General features: G+C 28.5%; 3 protein-coding genes across 3 annotated transcripts in view; 2 read left to right on the top strand and 1 right to left on the bottom strand.

Moving 5' to 3' along the window:
• LOC102599185 (uncharacterized) overlaps positions 1-923 on the top strand; it is a 4,640-nt gene extending 3,717 nt beyond the window's left edge. Inside the window, exon 4 of the mRNA XM_006354673.2 lies at positions 589-923. Coding sequence (XP_006354735.1) covers positions 589-703 — 115 coding nt within the window. The 3' untranslated portion in view covers positions 704-923. The remainder of the gene's footprint in view (positions 1-588) is intronic.
• Positions 924-3,112: 2,189 nt separating this feature from the next.
• LOC107061953 (oleosin 1-like) lies at positions 3,113-3,715 on the top strand. Its single transcript, XM_015312006.1, has one exon. The coding sequence runs from the start codon at positions 3,141-3,143 to the stop codon at positions 3,588-3,590; it is 450 nt and encodes a 149-aa protein (XP_015167492.1). The 5' UTR covers positions 3,113-3,140; the 3' UTR covers positions 3,591-3,715.
• A 1,909-nt stretch (positions 3,716-5,624) lies between these two features.
• LOC102598746 (uncharacterized) lies at positions 5,625-6,130 on the bottom strand. Its single transcript, XM_006354755.1, has one exon. The coding sequence runs from the start codon at positions 6,087-6,089 to the stop codon at positions 5,625-5,627; it is 465 nt and encodes a 154-aa protein (XP_006354817.1). The 5' UTR covers positions 6,090-6,130.
• Between the last annotated feature and the right edge of the window lie 14,952 nt (positions 6,131-21,082).

The following is a 21,082-nucleotide window of genomic DNA, read 5'->3' as shown; positions in this document are numbered from 1 at the left end:
TAAATATTATAAAGATAATTTTATTTGTGTATTTGATTAATAAGTAGTAACACTAACACCATGTAACATTTTTTGTCGATATTTATGATAATATTTTTAAATTATAATTTAATTTTAAAAAATTATAAAAAATATACTTTTAAGAAAAAGAGCTAGCCCGGCAAAGCTCATAGCCCACGTACTTGTGGGCTGGGCCAACCATTTTCTGGCCCACACAAAAAATAGATTAGCTCGGCCTGACCCATCAAATTTTAAAGTCTGTATGAGTTAGTCTGAATGAGGTGGATCAGCTCATATTGACAGCTCTACAGAGAATTAGTGAAAAGATAGAATTTTCATTTCAGGCAAAAGGGATCAAGAAAGGACTGAGTTTGTTACTTGTCAATTCAGGCAAAAGATATATATAACTAGAAACACATGGAAATTTGTCATTTCTATTTGAATCATTTTTAATTTTCTTGTGGCACCAAAGGTAGAGTTTAGTCGTCTCATCCTAGATAAAAATACTAGGTGATTTCTTCTCATATGTGCACGAGTTATCAATAAAAAAAAAAGAACTGATTATTGAATTGTGGGATACATATGCAGTTTTCCAGAAGTCATTCCACCAAAAATTCCATACCAAATTTGTCCAGATCGTCATTCTATCATTTGGAGATCAAGAAGATCGATGGTCAAGAAGAAACTAATAAATTCTGAATAATTTTGTCATTTCGATGAGGGAATATATATGTGCATTATCTCATATTTTATTATGTGATGACAAAAATGATTTTACATTTCATGTTTGACCCACACAACATGCATTAAGCAAAAAGAGTGAAAATGTTATACAAAATTCAAGAAACGAATGTTAGTTTGGACCTTGGGGTATCATTTAATTTTGGACAAATTACTTAACTATACTCTTTTACTTACCTTAATATCCATTTATCCCTACTTATTTCAAAAATTTCAAAAATCCCTTATTTACCTATGTATCCCGTGCACAACGCTATGTATCCCGCTATGTGGAATGTATCAATCTAATGTATCCCGTGCACAACGCTATGTATCCCGCATGTATCCCGTGCACAACGCTATGTATCCCGCTATGTGGAATGTATCAAACTCTAATGTATCCCGTGCACAACGCTATGTATCCCGCTATGTGGAATGTATCAATCTAATGTATCCCGTGCACAACGCTATGTATCCCGCATGTATCCCGTGCACAACGCTATGTATCCCGCATGTATCCCGTGCACAACGCTATGTATCCCGCATGTATCCCGTGCACAACGCTATGTATCCCGCTATGTGGAATGTATCAATCTAATGTATCCCGTGCACAACGCTATGTATCCCGCTATGTGAAATGTATCAAACCTAATGTATCTCGTGCATAACGATATATATCCCGCAAACATCATTTTTAAGGAATTTTTGGTAAATAAAAAATTAAAAGGGATAGGATGTTATTTAGTACTTATAAGTTCCTATAATTTATACTTTAATTTTCTCAGGTCATTAGCTCAATGAGAGCAGGTGTCTAAGCTTTTGAGTTTGATCAATAACTTATGATATTTCCCTTACTATTATACTATGCAAGGGGCACATCTACAAATTTAGTTAATGATTATTCAATTTTAATATGTACCTAAAAAATAATAATTTTGATATATATATTTTGTATAAATTTTTATATATTTAATACTTCCTGTATTCACTTTTAATTGTCATGTTGCGCTTTTCGAAAGTTAATTTGACTAATTTTCAAAGTTAAATTAGATTAAATTAACTCGATATTTTAAACAAAAAGTTTAGATATTTAAAAACTATACGAAAAGTATTATAAATTACATTTTTTTGCATATCAAAATGATGAATAAATACATCTTAATATGTTAGTCAAAGTTTTTATAATTTGATTCTAAAAAAAGAAATTATGACAATTAAAAGTGGACGAAGGGAGTATAATTTTTCAGTAAAAAGATATTCAACTGGCCACTGACACTATACAATAAGTTAATGTTCAACGGAGGTCTATTTCACTCCATAAACTCTGCTTATATGTTAGATACAAGTATTATTAGTTTTTTTTTTCGAAAGGAAGTAAATCGCAAATTGAATATAATCAAATATCATCATATAAAATAAAATGGGAAGTGTGTTATTAGTTGTCATCGATACGAGTAATAGTAATTCAAATAAGAAAGAAAGTTAATTACTCACAAACAGTATCTAAGTACTCTCTTCATTTAAAAAAGAATGATTTCATTTTCTTTTTAGTCTGTTTTAAAAAGAATGACCTCTTTCTTTTTTTGATAACATTTTAATTTTAGTATTTCACGTGGCATGTTTAAGGCCACAAGATTAGAGGACAATTTTGTACATTTGATATAACTTTAATTTAGGGCCACAAGATTAAAGGACAATTTTGTACATTTGACATAACTTTAATTTAGGATCACAAGATTCAAAAGTTTTCTTTATTTTCTTAACTTTGTGTCAAGTGAAACTAGGTCATTCTTTGTGAAACGGAGGGAGTATAATGTAAGGGAGTTAAATAGGTAAGTTAGGTTGAACTTGAACAATTAAAATGAAATTGAGTAAATAAATAAATACTAACTCATTACTGGCCTGTCTAGTATTTACTTAGGCTGAGATAAATTGAATTAAGATGAGCTAAATTTAATTCATCCAACTCTTATTTGTTGGTAAAATTGTTGGTGACCTTATTATTTGTTCTAGTAGTATATACATGTCAATTGTCACTAATTAAGGACGGAGCTTGGTAGGATTCGTGATTTCGAACGAATTGAGTAGCTTTTTTATAGATCTTATATTTGTATTTATTATAACTTGTGAACCCCTAACAAAATTGATTAACAACTCAATAATAAGAAAAGGAGAAAAATTAGAATCCCCAAACTCTTAATAGTGGTTCCGCATTCGGCTATAATAAACTTCAAAACCTCTTTCATCTTTTTCTAGGGACACGTGTGTCCATGCATGTTACATGCAGAAAATAAAACAATCTCCTTACACGTGTCATTTAACTCCATCTATCCATGTTTAATTAAACTTTTTCCAATATTTTTCCCCTCAAAATTAACTAAAATACATTCACTCCACTTTCCTCCTCCGTGCCTGCAACAATGGCTGCTCGGCCACCCAATTATTTCTTCAATAATACTCAAACTCTAAGGCCAATTCGCACCTCATTCCTCCACAAACTGCTACAACCTCACATCCCTAATTCTTCTCATCAACTCATGGGTTTTTTAACCCTTGTTATCTCCGGAGGAATTTTGCTCCTCCTCACTGGCATCACTATAACGACCATAATCCTTGGGTTAATTTTCTTCACTCCATTGATCCTCATCACTAGTCCTATTTGGATCCCACTCTTCATCGCCGCTGTTGGATTTTTATCCCTCTGCGGATTCGGCGCGGTAGCATTGGGCGCTGTAACTTGGGTGTACAAGTACTTCAGCACCAGGAGATCAATGGTAGACGATTATGATGATACCGCCGATGTGAAGGATTACGCTAGAGGATACCTTCAGTATTATAAAGTCATGAAGGATACAGCTCCCGGTGCTTAATTTTGGGGAAAACAGGTGGGAACTACAAGGTGAGAAATCGAAGATTCAAATAGTTAACCAACTGAACTACTGAGATTTTCTGTTCACACCTGAGTTAATTGTCGCATTCACCTCTTCTTTTTAATTTTTTGTTGCTGTTGTTGGGCTTTTGATGTTTAATTGGAATGTAACATTGTCCTTCTTTTTTTTAAAGTCGCGATCAAATTATTGTAACGTTTTCATTTTCCTTGGTATGATATTTTGTAGGAATTAATTATATATTGATCTTTGTTAGATTTTAACCTTATTATATGACTTTTTGTAGTTTTGTGGAATTTTGAGTTGTTAAATTGAATAAGTAACTTGTTTGTAATGTGACAAAAAATAATTAATACTCCAATATATACTTCTATAAATATATTGAGGATATCAAAGCACTACAGGAAATAGAAAAATATAGTATTAAATGCATGTCAACAAGTGCATAAATACCAATTATAAAGACAATAATTTAAATTAAACTAAAGGGAAATTAGTTATCTATTATAGAAAATTGCATTTACTAATTTAAAGTCTCTTTGAGGGAGTAAACATGTAATCTAAATACAGTGTTGACCGGATATGAACGTTTAAGTATCTTTGACTTGAGAGAGTAAATAGAAGTGTCATTTCCTTTAATTCTTTGGTCTCTATTCTTATTTTTCCCTCTCCCGTTTTGTAAATTTGAATTATAATTCATAAATAAGGTATCAAAATATTGGAAGTCGTTATATTAATAAATTACATATTTTTTATAAATAAATATTAGTGATTATATATCATTATGAGCTTTTATAAACACATGAGTTCTGAAGATTTATTTATTCAAAAAATCAATAATAACAATAACTAGTTATTCTTTAATATAATTAGAAGTTATTCTTTAATATAATTTTCTAATGTAAACACTGATTTTCGATCAAAATTTCAAATTGAGATCCAAAATCTTGTAACCAGATGCTTACTTTAGTGTCTATTTGGATTGACTTATTTTAGGTGTTTTTAAATAAAAATAGCTTTTAAGCAGTTTTGAAGTGATTAAGTAAAGTTATTAAAAGTGCTTATAAACACTTTAAAGCCAAAATAACAAAATAACTTAAAAGTCATAAGTTAGGATTGCTAACTTATCGCTTTTGGCTTATAATTTATAAGCCAAAAGCCAATCCAAACAGCCCCTTACTATACATATGTTTTTGGAGAAAATTCTACCACGCGAAAACACTCTTTAATGAAACTTTATTCTTAACAATCGGTAACTATAACCTCACCACTATATAAAAATACACACATACAAATAGCATACCCATATAAAAATATACACATACAAATTACATACTAAAAAATAATTTTAAATTTTACGATTTTAAACATGTAATAGTGATTGAAGATAACAGATATTATATTAAATGTTTTTTTTTAACATAAATGTTAAAAAAAAACATTCAATACAATATGTTTTATTTTCAATAACTATTACATGTCTAAAATCGTAAAAATATTAACTATTCCCGTTTTGTTTTAGATAAATTCATTTCTTTGGATCTTTTTTCAGTGGCTTATTAATAGCTTGAAAAATGATCCAAAAAAAACTTGGGATCGAGAAGAAGACTCCAATATTCATTTTATTTTCTTTATGTCGTTAAGCCTATTAGTGGTACCAAAAAAGAAAAGTTTGATTAATTTGAGGGGACTTAATTAAATAAGAATAGTTCTATTAAGAAGACTCCAATATTCATTTCATTTTCTTTACGTTTTTACTCTTTTGGAACTTAATTAAAATAGAAATAGAATTATTAGAAAGTACATTAAGATAACAATCAACTTAGCTGAAATTAATATTTTTTCCCCATAAATTCATCAACAAATCCTCCAATTAAATGGAGAATTCAAACGACTTAAATTCTGCAGCTTTGACTCCTAACCACATAATCAACCTAATTCCCTAATCACATAAAGTACCCACAGAAAAAGCTGCATGATGTTATCACTAATTAACTCATTTAATTAATTAATTAATTAATTTCTGAATGATCCGTTAACATAACAGGGCAAAGGACTACTCCTCGCCGATCTTACCGGCACCTCCGCCAATTGTTTCCCGTTCCGATCATAATAAATCACGCCGGAGAAATCCAACGGCTGACATTTATCGCCCATCAAAATCTCCTTCTGCCACAGCCCTCCATCGCCAAAATCCTCACCATTTTCACCTTCCTCATTCTTAGCTTTTTTCTTACGCATAAAATTAGTAGCCTTACCGCTTATCTTCGCCAGAAATTTCTTCGATTTCGCTAGCGATGAATTTTCACCTGATTTTTTGGTTTTGTTACTTCGGTTAGGTTTCTTCCTCCACATAGCCCAAAAGGAATTCACTGAGCCCATTAAGGCGACAACAAGACCATTCGAGGTGGCAGCAGTGGCGGCGGCGTCGGGAGCGGTGGAGCTGATGGCCGAAGTAGCGTTAGGTGGTAGGGGAACCATTGTTAATTTGTTAAGAGTGCTTAGAGGTGTGAGGGGTTTTATAAAAGAGACTGATTAACACAAAATGATGGATTAAGGGATTTGCTTAAACTAATATGATTTGACTGTAGATTTGATATTTGAAGGGAAAAAAAGGTAATTTATAGGGAAATTTAATTTACTATAGATTGTTTGGTCAAACTTATGAAATTAAACTTATTAGAAAATTTATATCAGTTTTCCAAAATATTTTTGGTCAAACTTATAAAATTAACTTATTCGGAAAAGTATATTAATTTTCCAAAGTATTTTTGATGAGAAGTTTACCTGTCTTAAATATTTCATGTGTAATCACTCCTTAGATATCAAAAGGAAAAGAGGTTTTCAAGTATGATATTTATAATTAATGGGGAATAAATATTTATTCACACTTAATATTTATATATTAAAATCAATAAATGCTAGACATATATTTTTTTCATATACAAAATATTTGCTTAATTATTTCTTCTATTTCATTATGTAATGATATTTGTTTGAGTATGAGAATATATTTTTAGAAAAGGATTTTTGAATTTTTTTTTAGTTTAAATTAAACAAGTCAAGTGTATTAAAAGTAAAATTATGAAAAAAGAAAATATTATCACTGTTATTCATTGGACAAATTAAAAATGAAAGTATTCCATGTAAAATAAGAAAGGGAAAGTACCACTACTTTAATTGATAAAAAATTTAAAATGGTTATTATTGTTAAAGTTAAATCGATTGATAAACACTTTATGCTAGAAAGTATTTACCAATTATATAATTATCTTATATTTTGAGTTAAAAAGACAAATTTAAGATTTAAATTTTATAGAGTTTAAACATAATATATTTTTGAAATAAAATAATTAGGGTTAGACAAGTTATTTATTATAATTTTAATTACGTGTACACTCCATGCATCATTATTTAGGGTCATATAACAGGACACAATGCATCGTTCAACCAAACTTATTTTAACCTATTTGTTAATATGATTCAAATATAAAAGATCTATAAATTAATTATATATATTATATTTAAATACAAAATCAATATAGTTATTATTTTGTGGACAAGATCATCTAAAGACATTGAACTAAAATTATCATTGCATAGGTGCTCTAATTATATATTTAGGTTTCACATTAAATTTTGATTAAATTAAAAATTGTATTAAAAATTCTCGTATTAAGGTATAAAGTACTTTTTAAAAAATAATAATTTTATACTCAAAATTCAAATTAAAAACATCTTATTATAAAAAATGAAAAAACACTCTTAACACTTCATTACAACTTTGATTGATTATTGAAATATATGTATAGTGTCCTCCATTCCATATAATAAAAAGGTCTCTAAATCCACTGCATTAAGATTTTAGACTATATATGGATCCTTTCTTATAAATCTAATTTTAGTACGAAACTACTAATTCAAACGTAGATTTTATTTTTTTGTTAATGAAATTCATACACGTATAAAGAAGCTAGTAAAAAGTATTAGAAATAACTATTTTATAATTATAAAATTAAAATAATATTTGAAGATATTGAAGTAAATTAAGTACAAACTAGTTGAGTACTCTGTAAATATAATACTCATAATATACCTTGTGTTTGACTAAATATTTTCGAAAAATAAGATTTTTCATGTTACGTGTAGGCTGTAGCTTAAATAAGAAACTTACACAAACACATCACTATTTAGAAATTCTTCAAGAAGCAATTATTATTTTTTTGTCTAAAATATTCCCAATAAACTCCAAATTATGAATTGAAGGCAACTGAATTTATTGGTTAGAGAAGTGGTTTCTGACTTCCCATAATGTCTCTATCATTTCATCCAATCATTTCTAAAATTGTTTATTTTGGTCTTTAGATAAATGGATAATGCCCAATACTAGGCAAACAATTAAAAAAAGAGAGTCAAAGATCATTATTTTGGCAATATATCCTAATCTTTGAGTATTTTCTTTTCATGTCAGTCAATTATAATCAAAGATGGTTATTTTAGAACATCTTTTGATTTATTTTAAGTGTTTTTTTAAATTAAATTAATTTCCAAGTACTTGTGAAGTCTTTGAGTGAATTAAAAAATATTTATAAATATTTTGTTTAAGCTAAAATGATAAAAATAAATTAAAAGTCAATTTAATCAGACTTTTAGGGGTCGTTTGATAGTTGGATAAAAGAAACAAGTTTTTCATGTATTAATTGTCATATAACTCATACAATGTTTGATGGGTAGATATTATAAATAGATTATTCATGTATAAAATTAATACGATGTTTGGTTGACAATTTTAAAACTCGCATAAGTAATACATATATATGTTATGAAGGAATTTATATATTACTTTATGCAAGATAGAAGGTGGATAACTAATACATAAATGACTAATTTTTACATTATTAATATCCTATATAAAATAATACACAAATTCATTTATAATGAATCCCTATATTACTAATATTTATATAACTCTAATCACCTACCAAACGACTTCTCAAAGCAAAATGGATATGGGCCAACGCGTCTTGGACCCTCAATGAGATACCTAACGGGGTCAGTCCACTTGGACCATCACTTCTAGTTCTAGATGTAGCCCAGACCCAACACAGCATAGTATAGTTGATTTTTCATCTTCTTCTTCTTCTTTTTTTAAAAAAAAAAGAAGAGTCGATACATGTAGCTTAAGAGGGTGTTTGGATTGTGTTAAAAGTTGGTCTGATATCTACTTTTAAGTTAGTTTTTGATTTATGAAGTGTTTGATAAAAGTAAAAATAACATAAAATAAGTTTAAAATGTCTTAAAATAAGTTAGGAAGTGTTTGGTAAAGTTAAAAATAACATAAAATTAGTTAAAATGCTAAAAGTATGTCTCACATCTACTTTTTATTTTTTGACTTAAAAGTCATTTAAATTTGACTTTTTATTTTTAACTTAAAAACTCCTTTTTTTAAAGCCAATACAAACTAGCTCTAAATCCATAGTAATATTACATTTTTTTTCTTTTCAAAAGCCATCACCAAAAGATTGTGAGGCTCTGGGTGTGGAGAGTTTGGCTAAACCTCTATCATGTGACATATAAGTGGATTTGGGTTTGGATTGAGTTAAATTAGTTTTAGTTTAATTAAAATTTTGAATGATTAAACGAGAAAACTAATTAATTGAACTAATAGGGTTATTTGTGATAAGGGTATAAAAGGACCACAAAGATTAATTCAAGAGCATTTCATGGCCAATGAGTTAACGATTTTTTTTTTTATCAATTTCAATAGTTTAAAGATATTTAGACCCTTCTTTGTTGATAATATTAAATGGGTAACAAATTGACGAACAAGCAAAGGCGGAGAGAAGGGTTCAAACCTACAACTCTAGTGTGAAAAACATTTCTACCGTCTCTTTTTACCACTAAACCATCAATCAATTTTGTTAGAGATTCACAAGTTAATATACATATATATTTATTTAATTTTTTAGTACAAATATAGGGTCTACGGAAAAGCTACTGAATTCGTTCGAACCCACGAACCCCCACCCGTTTAGGAGCGACAACTTTTTTTTTGGGGCAAGGACACGAGGTTTTAACTAAATGTTTTCGAGAAAAAAAAAAGATTTTCGTATTACTTGTAACTAAATAAGAAATAGAATACCTTATCCAAACACATTACTATTCAGAAATTCTTTAAAAAATAGATTTTTTTGCCTAAAATTATATATATATATATAAAAAAAAGAGAACCTTAGGCTCGCCTACGTGGTGTCACCACAAACCAAAATTTCCTTTTAATTTATTTATTTCCAAAACTAGCCTTCACATTTCATGAAAAGTTGTGACTTTTAAGAAAAGTTACAACTTTTATGAAGAGTTGCGACTTTTATTAAAGGTTGTGACGTTTATGAAAGGTTATGACCTTTCCGAAGGGTTGTGACATTTCCAAAGAATTGTGACCTTTCCGATAAGACATAATAAGTATTTGTTCACACTACCCTTTGTTGTCTATAAATAGAGGGATTTCCTCTCATTTTAAAACAATGAAAATTCTGAACTACTTCTTCTTCTGCACAATTAAATATTCATGTACTTTGCTCATGTTGAGTGGCTTAATGACACCATTGTTTTTGTATCAATACGTTGGTGAATAAAATTGTTCCATCCTAAGAGGATCTAATTCTTTAAACCTCATGTATTAGAGGGGAATAATTTTCTTAAGGGAACACTGTGCACTTAGTGGACTCAATTTTTTCCTTTCTATTTCATTCTAATTTTACATATCCTGGTATTTTTTTTACAGTCATTAATTTATGCTTATGATGTTAATTGTTGTTTTTGAGTACATGTTTTAAACTCTGTTATTTAAATTTCTACAAAGTTATTGTCTCCAATTATATTGAACATATACACATATTGTAGGTATATTCATTATGCAGGAAATAATTATTGTACTCAGTTTCAAGAATTCATGTTTTGATATTCTATATAATATTCTATGACTTAAAAGTACTACATATAAGCTTACATATTATCTTTTTTAACATAGATATGAAGTTTCTTCACTTATCAATTGAAGAAATTCATTATGATAGTTCAAAAATTATAATTGCTTTCATGTTCAGGCGTAATTTCTTTTTTGAATCTGTTAACAAATTTTTTGAATTTTTCCCTGAAACATATATCATAATTGTATAATCTATGCAACTTTATTGTGTTCTTTTCTTACGAAATGTCTTTGTATATATATTCTTATTTTCTTCTTTATTTTCCTTTTAATGTTGATTAAAGAACCAAAGATTTATTATTTCCTGAATAATTCATCCATTAGAGGTTATTGAGTTATGTGATAATGACAAATAATCAAATTTATGTTGGAATATTGTTAATATTTTTTTAAGGAAAATTCACACCATATACACATTTAAGAGTAAATTTTACGGGTTTTAAACATACTTTCAAACAATTCTTACTTATAAGTTATAACAATTTATTTATGGGTTATGACATATCAATTAAATTTAATTTAATTTAAAAATCAATTTCAATTTATTTAATAAATGATTAGTCTATTTATATTTTTATATTATTAATTAATAATATTTAATTAATTTGATTTCAGTTCCTTTTTTTAAAACTAAAATCATCAGTTACACATATTAAGGGATTTACATAGATTAGACTTCCTTGTTTACTGTTACACTCCAAACCTCCTATACCTCAATCCCACCTCCCTCCACCCATGCCTATTCAAATCTACACGCCATCACCCCACTACCCCACTTTCACCTTGTCTCTCCCATTTTTCTCACCAGCCAACTACACCATTTTCACAATCATCCGTCCAATTAAGTTTTTCAACAAAATCATGTCTAAAAAACCCATTGAAACGCCTCGAAAGAGTCCCAAATTGGTTGAAGGAACTTCTACTGATGAAGTTCATGCTCCACTCGATATCGAACATATGATGCACGTTCCTCAACAAGAAGATAGTTCCAAGTATGTATTTCTATACTTTACTACTTTCATTAGAAAAGGTAACTTAATTTATTTCTTAAAATATTTTTTCTTTCAAAAAATTTTCAGTGATTGTGGTTTGTACACATGTCTATTTGTTGAATACATCAGTAATGATGTTTTTTATATGCATTCTGTTGATATCGATGCAAAGTACCATCGTCAAAGGTATGCCACAATTCTATGGTATTATTGAAAAATTAAGAATGAGGATGGCGCGATCAGTGAGAGTGAAGTTACTGGTACGATTGCTAGCAAATATGGTGGACCTCGCATAGCAAAAGAACATGTTCCAGATACCACCAATTATCCTACACCAAGGCCATGAACAAGAAATTTGAGATAGTTGATAGCACCTTCTACTTTTTTAGAATTACATGTTTGTTTTTTTTAACTTTTGGACAATTTTTTGTGTTTAAGTAATTGATGATATTATATGTTTCCAAACTGTATATTTATTGGATGAAATGCGTATGAAATCTAATTAATATTTGTATGACTATGATGTTAATGATTTGATTTTGGATATTGTATGAATTGTGATATAACATTGGTATACAAATGGTATGAATTGTGTTTTAACATTAGTGTGATTGTCTATTAAATGTGTATATGGTATGAATTATTAAATTGGTATAATTGTCAAACTAGTGATTTTTTCTAAAAATATCACAATATGCTTACTTTCTATTCTAAACATGTTTTTGAATGAAACGTGTATGAAATCTGATCAATACGTGTATGCCTCCGACTTTAATGTTTGCTTGATGATATATAATATCATATGTTTTCTTCCAGTCAGATACCATCTACATAAGAATTACTGATTGACAATTATAATTTCAGGATACTAGTAATATACAGACTTCATACCAGTTGGATTCAATATTTTTAAAATATCAGTCTGTTTTTATTAAATTGGTATGAATTGTCAAACTAGTATTTTTTCTAAAAATATCACATTATGCTTAATTTCTATTCTAAACTTGTTTTTGGATGAAACGTGTATGAAATCTGATTAATAAGTGTATGCATCCGACTTTAATGTTTGATTGTTGGATATTGTATGAATTGTGATATAATATTGGTATACAAATGGTATGCATTGTGTGATTATATGAAATTATGAATGTTTATACGAAATTGATGAATGTTTATATGAAATTGATTTATTGTTGGTATAATATGTGTGATATAAATTGAAGTTAGTGTTGAAATGAAACTTGAACAAGATTGGTAAAAAAATTGTTTTAATTTTATTTATAGTAGGAGTCAGTACTCTACAAAACAGATTTAAAAAAATAATATTTCACATTTCATACCCACTTAATACATATTTAATATAAACAATCATCATTCATACCAAATTAATATACAATTGACAAAACTTATATAAACAATAAAATTTCAAATTTTATACCAACTTTAAAACCTTTTCATACATTTCTTCAAATTTCTGAATAACTTTTTTTAAACATTACTGAACACACTTTCATACCAAATTCATTCCATTTATACTACCAAATTCATTCAAAACTATACATTTAATTTATATTTTCAGGAAAAAAAATAGTATTCAATATTATAATCTTAATCTACGAACCCAATCTACAACGATAAACATATTTATATGCTATACATTTATGCTCAAATCATTCATATATTGCGCTAATTTTTCACGAAATCAATGTTTTTACATTATACAAAATAACCAAAAAACAAAAAAAAGAAACAAAAACTTACCAACACAGTCCTAATATTACAGCTTCACAACAATTAATACGTATTATGAACAAAATGTTTTGTTTATACAAAAAAACAAAAAAATTAACTATAGTGACGATTTACAAAAACAAAATCACATAATGTGATTTACAGTTTCATTGTTTTTTTTTTCAATTCACTGAAATACAAAAACAAATTATAAACAATAACAAATACTAACCTAAAGGATCCCATCTTCCACCATGTTTAATTAATATTGATACGTAGTCGTCCATCACAACAAAATCAAGATTTTTCAAACAAAAAAACTTCAATTAGTTGACAGTGACAAGATTTCTAGAAGAAAATCGAAGAGAGAGAAATGTGGGAGAAAAATGGATAAAATCAGAATTTATAATTAAATTTAACAAATTAAAGTGAATTAAGGAAACTGAACATTCTTAATTAGTTTGAATTTCCTAAATTCATACTAATTAATAATTATGTTCAATCATTTCAAATCTAATTAACATCCCTATTTTCGTTTTTTACCTTTTTTATTCCCGAAACGTTTTATTTTAAAAAAAATTATCTTTTTATTTTTTTCAAAACAAATGTTTTCAATTATTAAAAACAACTTTTTGTTTTAATAAACTGTTAGAACCTGAAATTTTTAATGTTACAACTTGAAAGTTTAATTCTACTGCTATAACTTGAAAATATTAGTCTAATATATGTCATATATTAAATTTTCACTTTTTTTAAGATCCTATTTTATTTTATTTTTTTAATGTATGAATATTAGTAAAATATTATTTACAAATTTAATGCAATTATTATTTTTGACCGCACGAAGCACGGGCAAATTACCTAATATTTCCAATAAACTTCAAATTAAGAATTGAAGACAACTGAATTTGTTGGTCAGAGAACTTAGGATTGTGGACTTGTGGTATCTGACTTCCCGTCATGTCTATATCATTCCATCCAATCATTTTCAAAAATTATTTATTTTGGTCTTCACATAATTAATGGTGAATGCGGCCAACAATAATAAAACTATAAGAGGAGTATTATTTTGGCATTTTATTCCATTTCTTAGAGTATTTTCTTTTTCTTAGGTATATCATTCAATTTAGATTGTCGTATCAATAAAATTATTTAACTATATTTTATCATTAAAAATCTTGACATGATCAAATAAATTGTTTTACACCATATTCATGATTAAAAAAATAAATAAATGGCTCAAAATTACTACTTCATTATAGAACAATATAAAATTCAAGATAAAAAATAAATTTACGTATGACGCGGTTCATTTTATAAATTATCAATAAAATATTATCCCAAAATAGACTTAATTAACGTACAACATATATTATATTATATTATATATAATAAGCTCCTTAAACTCATGAAACTATTCAAACTGTACTGTAGCTGTAATTGTATGTAAATTGCAGACGTCGTTCAAAGGAGCATTCAGCCTTTTACAATATATTGCAGATGTATGTCGTTCAAAGAGCATTCAGCCTTTTACCAGATCTTATAGTAAATTGCAGTCTATGACATATATTACAATTTAATGCAATTTACATTCATGCATATGTCCATATTACTGTTTGAGTAGTTTTTCTGAGTGAGTTCAAGGAGCATATTATATTATAATATAATATATGTCAAACGTTAATTAAGTCGACATTCATGAGATAACGTTTTATTGATAATTTATAAAAATAAACTGTGTTATATATAACATTAATCTTGAATTTTGTATATTTTATAATGATATAGTAACTTTGAGCCATTTGTTATTTCAATCTGCATGATCATGACATTAAAAAATACGTAATTATTTTGTTATGTCAAGATTTTCTTAATGATAAATTTAGTTGAGTGATTTATTGATATAAAAGTGGATTATTCGCATATGTGAGATACACTAACTCACCCGCTCGTCTCATATCTGTATATATTTTAGAATGTATCCGGTATTAAAATCTTTTACATTTAGTGTGATTCGCATATGTTTGTGATAAGACACTTGCTCTCTAGACTCCCTCCTATGTATCTAATCGCAATAATATATACTATAATAATTATTTCATCTTTGACAGATGTGGGAGAAAAGACAATAGTGTATATCAAGATGAATTTGAATACTAGCACATGATATTAGGCAAAACAATAGTATTTGGTAGCTGGGGGACTGATGCAGAAAGCTGATTGATATAATCTTTTTTGAGGGGATTTGTCCCCTTATCAATTACTCCTCCTAACGTACGTTCCAACTTTGACCAAAACTTGCAACTAGCACAATAACTCATCAACAAGGAAATAAAAATTATTGTACTGATCAGTAATAAGCAAGCGTGCGTGGCTTCAGACAGGTCAGTGTTATCTCACTCTTCCATCTTTTTTTTCTGCTATTTAGGTGCCTAAACCTAGCGCATGCAATGCTTTCTACATTTCTATTTAGTTTACTGTTCAAAAACTTATTTTTCGTGCATCAGCCATCAAAGGATATGTTTTTGGGAAAAAGGTCAAATATACCTTCGAACTATCGTAAATGGTATGCAGATATTCTGCGTCATACTTTTGGGCCGTCTAAAAACTAGAGCATATATACCCTTACACTAACAGATATACACGTGTCATAATCTTATTCACCAACCCGACACTTATTAAATATCGGATCGACGGATAAGATTACGCCATGTGTCCCTATATAGTCTTTTGTTAGAGTGAAGAGCACATATGCTCTAGTTTTTGGACGGCAGGGGCACCAATGTCCCAAAAGTATGAAGGAGGGTATGTGAATACCATTTACAATAGTTTGAGGGGTATATTTGTCTTTTTTCCCTATATTTTATATCTAACAAAGGTAGAGGTAAAGTCAGCGTACATTTTATCCCTCCTCAAACGTTACTTATAAAATTACATAGAATATGTTGTTGATCATTACTCCTCGGGGTGGGGGTGGAGGGGGGAAGAAGACGTGACTACTTTTAGTTATCAGTAACATGAGAAGAACTGCTCTATACTGTCGGACCTATACCGGCCAAGCGTAGACTTGGGCCTTTGTAAATTTTGGGATGTTGGCCCAACATAAAAAATCCTAACTCTTGCTAAAGAGTAAAGATCATGTTCTGGCTGCACTACTTATGTTGGCGTAATCGATGACATTTTTCAAGACTCCGAGCAATATAGATATAGATAGTAACTCTAAAATATCAAAGCCCATGTGGTAATTCAGGATTAATCATAACAATTTGAGAAGAAATTAAACATGCCACCATTTAGATGCGAAGCTTTTTTTTTTCCACTTTTTTTTTTTTTGCATTCGAAATCGAACCCATAATTTTAAAGTTAGAGGGTGAGAATCTTATTACCAGAGCAACTCCTTTTGTCTACTTGTCATCTTGAGGTTCCTAATTATATAAATCTTGGTACTATATATATACCATTAATTTCTCCTAGGGCTTATTTTTTCTAATTACCAGTAATTAACTATTATTCTTGCATTTTAATGGAAGCTTAATTACCTGAGATAGATTCGCTTATATATGGGATAAACAGTGCACATATTAAATGTACGTATTTCCTTACAGCTGACAACAAACTGTAGTTTCTCTGATCATATTTTTTTTTCTTAAAAGAAATGGGTCCGTAGGTTTTAGACTTTTAAGGGGTCGTTTGGTAGAGTGTATTAGAGAAAATAGTGCTTGTATTAGCTTGATGTATTCGTAGTATCTTGTTTGGTACACTTTTCTAACATATGCATAACTAATGCTTGTATTAGTAATATACTCTATTGTGTATTGAAGAGTGAATTACTAATACCATCTATTTCTATGCATTAGTAATGCAATGGGTTCTAATGCACGCATTAACATTATTAAAAAAGAGACAATTTCCCTCAAAAACTTTCTTTACATCCTTTCCACTATATTTGTGGAGGGTACTTTTGTAAACAAATATTTTTTCTAAAAAAATTATGTAATGCATAATATTTTTTCTAAAAAAATTATGTAATGCATAATATTTTTTCTAAAAAAATTATGTAATGCATAATATTTTTTCTAAAAAAATTATGTAATGCATAATATTTTTAGCACACCAAACCTAACATTGCATAAAAAAATCCCATCATAACTAATCAAAGCATAACTAATACAAGCGTTACTAATGCAAGCATTACTAATACATTATATTTTGCATTAGTCTTATACACTCTACTAAAAGGGTGAGTTTAATTTTAAATTAAATAATATACGTGGTAAATCATAATAAACGACATGATGTTTTAAAATTGAAAAAACCATCAAGTCTAGGTGTGAGTTTGAGGGATATTTTGAGCCAAACAAATAACCCGGAGATAAATCGATAAAGGGTATTGTGAGCCATTTTTTATACGTTAGGTGTATTTTTGGCTCTTTTACGATTAAAAATTATTCATAACATAGTGAGTGAGCAAGCAAAGGGACCAGTTAATTGGTAGTTGATTTAGAGGTGAGTTATTCAGGTATTTAATTTTACATAAGTAATACAACGTTTGATAGTTGTTTAGGAGGAAAACAAAAAGGAGGTAAGTTTTTATGTATAAAATTAATACAATATTGGTTTGCAATTTAGAGTCTCACATAACTAATATATACATGTATAAGTTATGACTATATCTATGTTATTAATAAATGAGAAAATACATAAAGTCCACCCTTAACTAATACTCTTTTTGTAAAGAGACACTTAAACTTTGCGGGGCTCCTAACACCCCCCTAGACAATTTGAAAGTAATGACATTGCCTCATTTTTCGATTACACCCAATTGTGAGAAAATGTGTGATTTTCACGCCTCAATCTCAAATTGCCACATGTTAAATGTCATAAATTATAAAATAAATATGAAAAAAGAATTTTCTTTTTTATAAATAAAGGGAAAAATACTCCCCCCTCCAACACCTCTCCATTCCTATCTACTTCTCCCCTTTCTCTCATCAAATAAAAAAAGACAATTAACTTCAATTAGAAATGGTAAATAAAATCAATCTATTATTTTTATGCTATTAACATTGTAATTTTAGAAAAACAATCATTATTTTATTCTATTCCTTTATTCTTGGAACTATACAAATACTTCTATTAGCCCAAGAGGCCTTTCGCCTCATATGGTTGAAGCAACCATGGATAACCACCATTAATTTGTCATTATCGTCGAAAAATGCTTTTTCGTCAAATAAAATGGTGACTAACAATGACCTTATTTCTCTTCATTTTTTCTTTTCACTTTTGTTATCTTTTCATCGTCTTCGTCAAAAATATCAAATGTTGACGATGATAAATTGTACCATCACAATGACGAAAAAGATAGGAAAAGCAAATGACGAGTTCAGAATTGAGGATGACTTAACAGAGTACTTGTCTTGTGACAGTGAATCGAACTTTGAGAAATACTACAGTGCTAACTCGGCCATAGACACTCCAACAAGCTTCCATAGTTTTTAATGGTGTTTGAATTGATTTGGGGAAGATGAATCTTTATTTTAAAAAAAGAATTCAATTTGAAATGTCACGTGGCTTTTTTATATTGGTTAGAGGCTGTTTTTAAACTACTCACGCGCACTTCCAATGTGAGAACATAACAGGTGCAAAAATAAGTGAAATGACGTATTAAGCTTAATTGAAAGTAGTTTAGTGAGGGTAACAGGACCTGCGCAAAGTTCAAGTGTCTTTTTACAAAACAGGTCTTACTTTAATAGGGTAATTATGTATTTTCTCTTAATAAATGTATAACTAATTCTCACATATAAAACAATAAATAGATCATCTCATAACTAATTTCTTCATTAATAAAACTTGCGTACCCACTATACTAGCTACCAAACGTCCCCTTACTAGTAAGAGGTAATTTATTCATATATTCATTTTTGTAGAAGTTATACCGTGTTTGTTAGCTAGTTAGGAAGTAAGTTATCAAAATATAAAATTAATATAACATTTGGTTTACAATTTAAAAATCGACATAACATATCAATCATGTACAAGCTAAGATGGAATTTGCATTTTACGCGGGGTAATAAATGAAATAATTTAGATCCACATAATCAATAATTATATTACTAATTAATATCTGCACAATTCTAACTAGCCACCAAACAAACTCAAATACTATTAGACTCCCTAATTTTTACCACAGAAAAGAAGAAAGGAAAAGCATTGAGCATGTTTGAGTACAGTAACCCTAGAGGGAAAACTCATAGGTCAAAAAACCCTAATTTGCGCTGCTACCATCTCAGGACGATGGGGACCATGAAGGATTCATTGGTACAAATTTCTTCTTCCATATTTTTATTAATATACTGTGTCAGATAAGTAATTAATGTTTTTATGTTTTGGCCATTTTATTAATCAAGCTATATAGTATGTTTTTCCAAGTGATACATTATACGTATAGCAAATAATCAACACAAACTTGACTCTCTCTTCTTTTTTTCTTTCCTTTCTAAAAGGGGTAGGTAAAAAGGAATCGGGGAGAATCGAATTCTCTTCATCAAAGTTCACGTAATCAACCATCTGAGCCTACGCCATTGAGATTCCTCAAAAACTCTCGACTCATTCTATCCTTTCATTAGAAAATCTATAATGTGTGCCGGCAATGGTGTCAAGTACGATGTGTTCTCTCATCGTTTCTCTATGGTAACTGGTAAGTCTTTAAATTTTCGGAAGTCCAGCTTATATATTTAAATTTAAATATATAAATGTCCAAGCTTTATTTTTTTAAGGAATAATCTGTAATATTATTACTGAAGGTTCTTTCCGTTGTTCGTTTCAACATGGAACATGAAAGTCATATATATTGCTCAACAGTTAATAGTTCATAAATTTGCAGGAGTCATTGTAATTAGTGGGGGTAAAAATTCCTTCATAATTTTTTTAAGGCCAAGTACACAAATGGCCTCTAGGCCAAATGTAGAGCTGACTTGGAGTGTTCACGGATCGTTTTGGATCAATTATTAGTAGTTAAAATTACAATTAAACTAATTTAATTGATTTTTAATTATTATAATTAAATTAAATATGATATACATTTATCAGTTTATTTATTATCGGTTAGATTTGATATGGCTGTTACTTATTAACCATACACAAAAATAAAATAAAGAATTAATTCAAAAGAGAAAAGAACGTACTACAATTCATTCAAAGGAAATGAATTTTCTTCGTGTCATTTGCAATTCCTATATTAGGACTTCAATAATGTTTAATCGTCTTGCTTATATTTTTAGCTAATTCAATGTACTAAACAACAGAAATTTACTGAAAAAATGCATAAGCTATCGATATTGTTACAGAAATAAAAGACTCGTTAGTGTGTTGCATTTTTTGAATAAAAAATTATTCATAAAAATAATATATTATGTATATATAATTATAAAAAAATATATGTATATAATTTGTCAGTTGAATTATTTCTTCCATTTTTTTGAAAAAGTCAAAATCAAATCAATTATTATCAATTTTTAGAAAATGTCAAAACCAACCAAAAAAATTATTTATTTAATTTGTTTGATTTGTTTTTTCCGATTTGGATCGATTTTTATTAAAATTATGAATACTCCAAAAGCTGATCATAAGATTTTTATTGGCATTTTATAACCAAGATATATGTATCATTATTCATTTTTTAAAATGTGAAATGCACCAGTTGAAAATATATTTTATATGTACATTTATTATATACTTCATCTATACACTTTTTATACTTTATA

The sequence above is a fragment of the Solanum tuberosum genome, unplaced genomic scaffold (genome assembly GCF_000226075.1).
Source record: "Solanum tuberosum cultivar DM 1-3 516 R44 unplaced genomic scaffold, SolTub_3.0 scf00180, whole genome shotgun sequence".
Lineage (NCBI taxonomy): Eukaryota > Viridiplantae > Streptophyta > Magnoliopsida > Solanales > Solanaceae > Solanum > Solanum tuberosum.
Note: the sequence above shows the minus strand (reverse complement) of the source record. Positions and strands in the feature narration are given on the sequence as shown.